General features: G+C 43.4%; 1 protein-coding gene across 4 annotated transcripts; it reads left to right on the forward strand.

Moving 5' to 3' along the window:
- Window positions 1-52: 52 nt before the first annotated feature.
- Window positions 53-9657, forward strand: SERPINB1 (serpin family B member 1). 4 transcript variants are annotated; one of them, XM_063632998.1, is made up of 7 exons: window positions 57-516; window positions 1452-1627; window positions 3360-3497; window positions 4018-4135; window positions 5753-5895; window positions 5978-6145; window positions 7978-9657. In XM_063632998.1, exons 1-7 carry the CDS (start codon window positions 504-506, stop codon window positions 8380-8382), a joined length of 1161 nt encoding a protein of 386 aa, XP_063489068.1. In that variant the 5' UTR covers window positions 57-503; the 3' UTR covers window positions 8383-9657. The 4 variants fall into 4 exon arrangements, with proteins under 4 accessions (XP_063489070.1, XP_063489068.1, XP_055119475.2 ...); XM_055263500.2 differs by having other exon boundaries at window positions 59-245; XM_063633000.1 differs by lacking the exon at window positions 5978-6145 and having other exon boundaries at window positions 53-245.
- The last annotated feature ends 1079 nt before the right edge of the window (window positions 9658-10736 follow it).

The following is a 10736-nucleotide window of genomic DNA, read 5'->3' on the forward strand; positions in this document are numbered from 1 at the left end:
AGAAAGGCGCCGCTGCCCTGAGGAGGGCGCTGCCCGGAAGACGCGCTCACTTCTGCTTCCACTTAGGCAACCTCGGCTGCTCTGACTGCCTGGCAGTCACAGGGCAGGGCCGCCGCCACGCCCGCGGCTGCTGGCCCGGGTGACACTTCCGCTTGCTATAAGGGCAGCGGCCCTTGGTGCTTCCTGCCAGACCCCGCACCCAGCTCGGAGCCCGGAGCCTGGAGCCTGCCTCGGCGGCCTATCGGGTGAGTCCGGGCCTCGGACCGGTGGCGCGGGGCGGGCTAGTGGGAGAGGCCAGGCTCCCTCGCTCAGCTTCCAGCCCAGCAGGCCCCACCCCCCGGGCTCAGGCCCATCAGACCCGCGGCTCCCTGCACCCTCCTCCCCCCCAGCTTCGCGCCCCCATCCCTTCCGGGCGCGCCGTCTGAGACAGACGACCTCTGATCTCCCGCCCTTGCCTGGGTACCGGCCGGGCTAGCCTGCGAGGGAGGGAGGGAGGACGACAGATGCAGGCGGAAGGCAAGACTGAAACCTGAGATCAGGATGTTGTCCCTTCTCGCTGAATTCCCTTCCTCCCAGAGCTGTTTGTGACAGTTTCCAGGCAGCCCAGGGCCAAGCCGCGGCTCCTATCTGCAGCTGCAGGGAGAGAGAGGAGGAACCCCGTGCGATTCTAGAGACGATTTCACAACAAGGAGAAATCAGCTTTGTACTTACATGCCGAGCAGCCAGCACAGTTCTTCTTTGCCTGTCCTTGGGGGAAATTAGGGCTCTGAGAGTGGAGATCAAGATGGGCTAGTGGGTGGCGGATGGGATGCTGCACCGCCAGACCCTGGACTGTGGTGGGTTTCCAAACTGGCACATCCTACACCGGCTCCGAGACTTTGGGCACTGGACCTCTTATACCTTTTGAATCTCAAAAATAAGGAAGAATTATATTATTATAATAATTACAGTGATACCTTTGCTGGAGTTTTAATGCCTAGTAGGTAGCTGAGTCTCTGATAGAATGCTGTTAGTTCAGGTGAGGGTAGACAATGGATTCATTGCCCAATGAATCAGAGACTTGAATCAAAGGCTCAGAAGCACGTGCGCTCCCACACATAGGTTGGGAGGACCCAGGGCTCGGTGGCTGTGCTAAAGCTGGGGTGGCTGGGGCCTGTCCTACCCTCACCCCACCCCCAGACTCACCTGTATGCAAGGGTCAGAGCCCTTTAGGGCACCCTGGGTGCCCTAAAATCCCCTGTAACTGCTGAGTCCTTTGCTAGAATGGTCCCACATTTGTGGGCCTGGGAAAGTGTTCTTGCCCTGCTGGAATAAAAAAGCGGGGAGAAAGTACAAGATCCAGGATGCCACAGGGCGGTTGGCAGAAATTGAGGAAGCTTCTGGAGAAATAGTGCTGCCTAATCTGCTGGCATGGGCAGTGGGCACCATGGGGACCCTGTTCTGTGTTGCAGTTTTCACCATGGAGCAGCTGAGCTCAGCAAACACCCGCTTCGCCTTGGACCTGTTCCTGACGTTGAGTGAGAACAATCCGGCTGGAAACATCTTCATCTCTCCCTTCAGCATCTCATCTGCTATGGCCATGGTTTTTCTGGGGACCAGAGGTAACACGGCAGCACAGCTGTCCAAGGTCAGCAGAAACAACAAAAAGGGTCTGCTTTCCTCCCATCTCCGTACGAATGGACAGTCTGTAGGGAAAGGTTGTGCCTTTGAGCTCTTACAGTGTGTTTTCAAAACCGCATTTTTATGAGATCAGACTTTCAGAAAAGTCACACTTGTATGCAGGCTTTCATTCATCATCAGGTTTTTCCTAAGTACTTACCACATACCAGGAACTGTTTTTCGTATTGCTGAGGAGACAGCAGTAAGCAAAGCTGACAAAAATCCCTGCAGGGCGAGGCTTCTGTTCCAGTGGATGAATCTGACAGCTTTCCTGAAAGCCATACTACATCCTCCTGAGCTAGCAGCTTCCAGTTTTTGCTTTGCATATGATGATATGCAACTCATAAATATTTCCTGTTACATAACACTACTTTCAAGCATAATGAGAGGAATAAGACATAGGGAATGCATTATAGTGGAGATAGTGGCATTGCTTTTTTGCAAGGAAAAGACAAAAAGTGACCCTGTGGTTCTATAGTCCCAGGGTGCAGAGCATGGCTCAGTGGGCTGTGGCACAGCACGCCCTGCAGGGGAGGCAAGGGGGAGACCCAGCAGCTTCAGGAGCAGGACCCAGCCCTTGGCGATGTGACAGGTCACTCTCATGCCCAGCCTTCCTTCTTGTCCTTAATGGGCGTAAAGGGGACTTCTGTGCTTGGTACTCTTTAATTCTGAGAAGAGAACTCTAGCTCTCTCTCTCAAAGCCCAGCAGAAAGGAGTAGTAAAAGTGGAGGCTCTTCTAACATACCTGCCGCAAATTACACTGCACCTGTTCCTTGGCAAGGTGCAGCCCAGGATCCAAGTTAAAGGGGCTGCGAAGCTTCTATTACTCATTGCTTTAGATATGAAAGCATTTTAAAGATTTTTTTAAAATCCATTTAGAAAAAAAAACCTCTATTGCTAATTGTTAGTTGCTTCTTGCTGGGTTATATAAGTTCCCAGCTTGAGGCTTTCCAGGGACTTTAAAACCTCAGCAAATAATAGTTTTAAGGACTCCTCCCCCATTTCCATTAAAGCAGTTGGAGCATAGGCACAGTACAAACATTCCATATCCCGGTGAGTAATGTGGACTTTGTACCCTATGCAATTTTGTTCTTTGTGTCTTAATCATAAAGGAACCAGCCTAGGTCTCATAAAATCACAAAGGGCCTCTTGATTTGTAACTGACACATGGGGAATTAAACTTTTGACAGAATGTTAAGTTTAAGGAAGTTATTTTAAAATAAGTGAGTTACTGATGTTAATAGGGTAAGAAAATTTTAAAAGCCTCAGTCTGTACTATCTTTGTGGTTCTGAATAGAGGATGAGTCCTATTTTTACTGCTCATTTCTGAGAACTTTCAGTAAAATTATATTTGATACAGAATATAAATATGAACATACCATTTATTATTTTCTTTGGAAAAGGCAGTCTTATATATAAATATTTAGTGTATTAACCACCCACATTTGTGGAACTGCAAGTATAACAAAGAGTGATGTAAAAGCAATGTCTAAAGTTATAATCATTCTGTCTCACAAAGCCATAAATTTTGGATTTCCTATTGTTTGTTCTGCAATGACAAATTAATAAAGTATTGGGTTTGAGATCATCAATAATTAGTAATAAAACACATTAATTTAATTTGATAGAAGGAAACACTAAGGAATCACTTTATAGTTTCAAAATAGATGGTTGTAGAAAGAAGGTTTTCTTTATTTTAGACTTTTCATTTCAACACGGTTGAAGAGGTTCATTCAAGATTCCAGAGTCTGAACGCTGATATCAACAAACGTGGAGCGTCTTATATTCTGAAACTTGCTAACAGATTATATGGAGAGAAAACTTACAATTTCCTCCCTGTAAGTACTTTACCCTTCACATTCTAAAACCCCACTAGACAGTGCAGTTATTTTCCAGCACAATCAAGTCATGGAAGTCACTTTTAATATTTGTAAACTTTCAGAAAAACAATACAGAAGGCAAACATGACAGAATGCAAACTTTAATTGATGTGGCGATTTTGTGTTACAGTCTTTTTAGTGAAAAGATAGCTCCTGGAGGTTTTACTGAAGCAAGAGGACAATCAGTATTTGTGAAATCTTAGTCAAAGTTCAGAAAAGATTGGTAATTTTATGTAACAACAACAGTATAAGGGTTAGGCTTACCACTACTGGAATGCACAGTTAAAAGTGGCTAAGATAGTAAATTTAATGTTCAATGATTTGTACTACTATAAGAAAAACTGTAAGAGTTAGAAATTTTGTGTTACATGGAATTGTAGCCTTTTAGGACAATTTCTGTTGCTTTTCGGGATTTTAGAAAACAATTTCTATATGTAGTAGGAGTTATATATGTTTCCTTTTTCTTTTTTTTTAATAGGAGTTCTTGGCTTCGACTCAGAAAACATATGGTGCTGACCTGGCCAGTGTGGATTTTCAGCATGCCTCTGAAGACGCAAGGAAGACCATAAACCAGTGGGTCAAAGGACAGACAGAAGGTGAGAGCCTGGGCAGAATGGAACGCTGGTCATGTCATTCGTTTCCTCAGTCCGCCTTTCCCACCTGCAGTTATTCCCTCCCCAGCTCCCACAGTCCTGGTGCACATCGTGGTTACAGTCAGAGGACGCTGCCGGTGCGTGAACTCTGCACTGCACGTTGCTGGACAGCTCTCAAATGTTAGAAGTTCACCAGAGTGGAAACTTAAACATGATTTAACTCAAACAGCTAAATCCTTTTTTCTCATCAGCTCCCCAAAACTTTTAAAGTTACATTTCAAAGTTAAAACCAACATTGGCAGGCGCAGTGGCTCATGTCTGTAATCCCAGCACTTTAGGAGCCCAAGGCGGGTAGACCATTTGAGGTCAGGAGTTCAAGACCAGCTTGGCCAACATGATGAAACCCTGTCTCTACTAAAAATACAAAAAAAAATTACCCGGGTGTGGTAGCACACACCTGTAATCCCAGCTACTCTGGAGGCTGAGGCAGGAGAATCTCTTGAACCCGGAAGGTGGAGGTTACAGTAAACCAAGATCATGCCACTGTACTCCAGCCTAGGCAACAGAGCGAGACTCTGTCATAAAAAAAATAATAAAAATAATAAAAAATAAAAAATAAAGTTAAAACCAATGCTGAATACAGCAAAAAAGGAATTAAAATTTTGAGGAGAATCCAGCCTGCCAAAAGTTACCTAATACTCATGTGGAAAGGAGTGTCCTGGAATTTCATGGAAATATCTGAAATCAATATTCACAAACTACGTGGTCATAAATTTTTTGCCAACATCTTGTCCATTAAAAAAGTTGTGGTAGGTGGGGACTGACTTGCTCTTAGGGTGCAATTTATTTCTTTACTACATCTCTCTTCTTACATAGTCCTGTATTAGTCAACCCACTCCAGAAGGCCTGTCCTCCATTACAGGAATTGTTCCCGGCCATACTTGTGGTCACCAAGGTGACCTTTATTTCCATAGAGTATGTTCTGCTGGTTTCTTTGTTTGTGTGTTTGTTTTTTTGTTTTTAAGAGACAGAGTCTTGCTCTGTCGCCCAGGCTTGAGTGCAGTGGTGCGATCATGGCTCACCGCAGCCTTGACTTCCTGGGCTCAAGGAATCTTATCTCCACCTCCCAAAGCGCTGGGATTGCAGGTGTGCGCCACCATGCTTGGTCTTGTTCTGCCTTTTGGATATAGTTTAAACCTTTTTTTGTGAGAGTAGGCATCTACTCAGCGATTTGATGAAGTGATTTACTGATGACTAAAGATATCTTCATTAAGAATTTTTTTTTTCTAAAAAAGAATAGTTGTTACAAAATAAGGCTCATTGTTTATCATACAGTCCAGAAAATGAGACTTTTCCTGTCTTTAGTCTTTCGGCACATTTGACTTGTTTAAAATGTCAAGTCCTTTGTGGGAAGTTTGTGTGTCATCCTGGTCTGTCCCACAGGTCGTTATATTTAAAGTAGAGACATGTTAGTGAGTAGGGCTTTCCTAAGTTAATGTCTTGTTAAATGAAAATTAAGTAGAAAGTATATATTTGAATTGCATTTCTGTGCTAATATATTGTCAGTTCATATTTGGAATTCCAATTTGTATTTTTTTACGCTAACTTGATTTTTTTTAGGGAAAATTCCGGAACTGTTGGCTTCGGGCATGGTTGATAACATGACTAAACTCGTGCTAGTAAATGCCATCTATTTCAAGGGAAACTGGCAGGATAAATTCATGAAAGAAGCCACGGCGGATGCGCCATTCAGATTGAATAAGGTGAGATGAGGTAACTGTACAGTCATGCATTGCTCTAAAAGAATGCAGAGAATAATTTCAGTGATTTTTTAAAACTGTTCAGAAAGACAGAAAAACTGTGAAAATGATGTATCAGAAGAAAAAATTTGCATATGGCTACATCGAGGACCTTAAGTGCCGTGTGCTGGAACTGCCTTACCAAGGCAAGGAGCTCAGCATGGTCATCCTGTTGCCAGATGACATTGAGGACGAGTCCACGGGCCTGAAGAAGGTATGGTTCCTGGGCTTCATGCTTTGTGGTTCCTCCTGTGTGTGTGTCGCGTGGTAGGTAGGTGCTTGTTAAGTGTTCACTGATGGTGCGTTTTCCAGTAGTTTGTCATTCCTTTGTAAATGTAGCCCATCAACACTTACTACACTAAAGCCCAGAGTTAATTTTGTTTTTTTTAAATTTACTTATAGAGACAAGGTCTCACTATGTTGTCTAGGCTGGTCTTGACCTCCTGGCTTCCAGCGATCCTCCTGCCTCAGCCTCCTGAGTAGCTGGGACTACAGCTGTGTGCCACTGTGCCTGGCTAACATTTCATTTTTCGAGAAAGATGGCCAGCCACTTTCAGTGGACACTTGTGATGGGGTCATCAAAGATCTATACTAAATATAATACTGGTTAGTAGCAGCCCATGGAAAGGCTCTTGAATTAACTTTAGAGGAAATTACAGTAAGATGAGGATTGTTTTACTGAGGAAAAAGATTGAAAAGCACCAAATAGTGTAGCATATATCTTCATCATGTACTATGAAATTCTATTATTACACTGTTCATTCTCATCACAATTCATATAGACAGTGAATTAAATTTTCAATGGGTACAAGACAGAAAAAGCCTCATGTGACGCGTTAGGCCTATTTACTAACACGATCTTTGTATGAGGCTTCCATTATATGTAGGGACTCTAGCCTGCTCTGTGCTGTCTGTCTCCTCCCCAACTAAACTTACTATCAGGAAGGGGGGTCTAATATTAATCACTTCCATGTACAGACTTTTAATACATTGTATAAAAATCAATGTGGTCTTTCTTTTGGTTGTATTTTTGCATTAGTTTTTTTCCGGATTGTAAAGTGAAAATCTCTAGCCTCAAAAAAGGAATTATCAGCACCATTAGAACAAGTAGAGTGATGGTTCTATTCCAGTCCAATAGCTATAACAATAGTAATGATAATAGCTGACATTTGTGTAGCACTATGGGCCAAGCACTTTATATACATCATTTCATTTAATGCTCTCAACAATCTATAAGGTAGATGTAAGTAATGTCCACATCACATTTCAGATGAGGAACTAGATCCAGTGCATAATCTGCCTTTTAAATTTTTACCTAGGAGCTAAAGTTATTAGATATTACTTAAGCTTCAGTTGGATTCAGACTAAATAGAAGAAATATTTTAAATTTCTTCTAGCACTACTCAACCCGGAAGTAATAGCAGCTGTCATGGCCTATCACAGTAATCCATTGTGGTAGGGGTTTAATAAACCCTGGATGAATGGATGGATGGATGAATGGGTAGATGGATGGGTGGAGGATGAGTAAATGGGTGGATGGATGATAGATAGGTGGACAGATTGTTGGATGGGTGGGTGGGTGGATAGGGGAATGGATGGATGGATGGGTGGATGGGTAGGTGGATGATGAATAGGTGGATAGATGGTTGGATGGGTGGGTGGGTGGATAGGTGAATAAATGGATGGATGGATGGGTGGCTGTGTTGCTGGGTAGCTGGGTGGATGGATGGATGGATGGATGGATGGATGGATGGATGGATGGATGGAGTGGCTGAATGGGTGAATGGGTGGATGGGTGGGTGAGTGGATGATGGACCCAATGTACAAAGTCCCTTGAACCTTTGATGACTTGGAACACCACCTCTGCCCTATTTCATCAATTGCCAGAATGAAATAAAATGCTCCAAATGGAATCTGTTTTGGCATAAAACATGAAGGAAACTAACTAGCAACTGATATTATGGGTCCATTGATTCAAATAATACTTTATTGCCTTACTTGAGTAAAATTGATATCACTTCTTCTTTCGCCTTATTTTAATTGCAGATTGAGGAACAGTTGACTTTGGAAAAGCTGCATGAGTGGACTAAACCTGAGAATCTCGATTTCATTGAAGTTAATGTCAGCTTGCCCAGGTTCAAACTGGAAGAGAGTTACACCCTCAACTCCGACCTCGCCCGCCTAGGTGTGCAGGATCTCTTTAACAGTAGCAAGGCTGATCTGTCTGGCATGTCAGGAGCCAGAGATATTTTTATATCAAAAATTGTCCACAAGTCATTTGTGGAAGTGAATGAAGAGGGAACAGAGGCGGCAGCTGCCACAGCAGGCATCGCCACTTTCTGCATGTTGATGCCCGAGGAAAATTTCACTGCCGACCATCCATTCCTTTTCTTTATTCGGCACAATTCCTCAGGTAGCATCCTGTTCTTGGGCAGATTTTCTTCCCCTTAGAAGAAAGAGACTGTAGCAATACAAAAATCAAGCTTAGTGCTTTATTACCTGAGTTTTTAATAGAGCCAATATTTCTTATATCTTTACCAATAAAACCACTATCCAGAAACAAATCTTTCATTTTCTTTGTAAGTTTGGCTCTGTTGGCTGTTTACACCCATGAATTTTGGCACGGGTATCTATTTTAATTTTTTTACATTGAAAAAATCCAGTGGTTGCTTTTGAATGCATCAAGTAAAGAAAAAGAAAGGAATACATCAGATGTGTAGATTCTTGACCATGTAGAAATCTATAAAATTGCTGTATCCTCCTGATAGCCATGGGAAAACATAAGATGGTCAATTATTTTGCAGTTAGAATTTTAGAAGCCACGAAATAGACAGACACCCTGACTGTTGAAGGGAGGTTTAAGAACAGATATTCAATTGAAATATAAGAGAGCACCCCAACTGAGAGCCCAGGTTATGAAGATAAACTTGCCTTGCCTGATGTTTCTGTCTGTTGTTCTGCAGAATTAGTATTCTGTTACAGCCCTCTAGTTTTTAGACTCTCCAATTAAAGGGCCAATGGTTATAACCTGCATTCCCTTTTTTGTTCTTCTTTATGTATAACATATAGTTCATGTGTCACTGGGTGTCTTAGGATAAAAGATGCCAAGAGTCTACAAAAATAACCATGTAGTAAGATAAACTGCTGAACAAAAGTTTTACTGTTAGCCACCTTCTCATGGATTTTCTTTTTTCTTTCTTTTTTTTTTTTTTGAGACAGAGTCTTGCTGTTACCCAGGCTGGAATGCAGTGGCACAATCTCGGCTCACTGCAACCTCTGCCTCCTGGGTTCAAGTGATTCTCTTGCATCAGCCTTCTGAGTAGCTGGGATTACAGGCATGCACTACTAGGCCTGGCTAATTTTTGTATTTTTAGTAGAGATGGGGTTTTGCCATGTTGGCCAGGCTGCTCCTGAACTCCTGATTCAGGTGATCTTCCCACCTTGGCCTCCCAAAGTGCTGGGATTACAGGCATGAGCTACTGTGCCTGGCCTTCTCACATGTTTTCTGATTATGGCTCTTGACTTCCTTCATCCATACAGGTTGTTATGCCAATAAGATAGCATTGTGGAAGGCTGTGTGGGGAGATGGGGTGGGGGCTCTTGGACTAATATAAAACTTTGTCAAATGTAGTTCTTTGAATGGGGCCTGAAACGCTGCATTTTCTTGCTTCCACAAGGATAGTGGGCATCATGAATTAATAAAACTTCCTAGGATTCTGCAAGCCAGACTGGTCTCAGGCCTCTTGTTATTGCTCCCCTATCCTAGACAGGTTAAGACTGCAAGTGGGGATTCTTGGCCTTACAACATTGTTGGTAGAGAGGAATTCCACATGTTAACAACAAAATTTTAGCAACTCTTTTGCCAACAAACTTTCTTCCCCCGCCCCCGCCTTTTTTTTTTTTTTTTTTTGAGACGGAGTCTCGCTCTGTCACCCAGGCTGGAGTGCTGTGGCACGATCTCGGCTCACTGCAAGCTCCGCCTCCCGGGTTCACGCCATTCTCCTACCTCAGCCTCCGAGTAGCTGGGACTACAGGCGCCCGCCACCACGCCCGGCTAATTTTTTTGTATTTTTAGTAGAGACGGGGTTTCACTGCATTAGCCAGGATGGTCTCGATCTCCTGACCTGGTGATCTGCCTGCCTTGGCCTCCCAAAGTGCTGGGATTACTGGCGTGAGCCACCGCGCCCGGCCGCCTTTCTTAAAATACTTACCATATTCCAGGTTTTCTCACTTACAGGAAAAACACTGCCTTCTGTAAGTCTTCTCTTTTGGTTCCTCATCCTAAAATCCACTCTGATTTGGAGTAAATCATGTTAATTGTGTAGAAACTGAATTGTAGAGGCCCAAGTGAGCCTGCTCAAGTTATACATGAGGGAACAGGCCTATAGGCTGTGAGTAAATTGTTGAAGGTTAAAACAATTGGTGAGTTCCAGGGCAGAGACTAGAATCCAATTCGTATTTTATGTGGAGAGCATCTAATTTACGTAATGGTGAAATCGTTACCGCAGGCCTCTGAAGACAAATAAAAACCAAACAAATAAAACAAGCATCAGCCCAAAGGCAAGGGAGGGCTAATCTGAACATAAAGAATTATTGGGCCAAGATCCAGAACAAATGGGAAATTCAGAAAGGTGAATCTGGAAATTGGGGCTACTTCTGCCCCAGGGCCATCTGCCAGTCCAGAAGAGGGAAATGAGAAGTGGTAGACAGAGTTTGAGCCTGTCAAGAGCGGGGGGCCCCATTATACTGCCTCTGCTTTTCTTTGGCATCCTAAGAGCTATGCCCTGTGAGTATGACAGAGTCAG

The sequence above is a fragment of the Symphalangus syndactylus genome, chromosome 23 (assembly GCF_028878055.3).
Source record: "Symphalangus syndactylus isolate Jambi chromosome 23, NHGRI_mSymSyn1-v2.1_pri, whole genome shotgun sequence".
NCBI lineage: Eukaryota > Metazoa > Chordata > Mammalia > Primates > Hylobatidae > Symphalangus > Symphalangus syndactylus.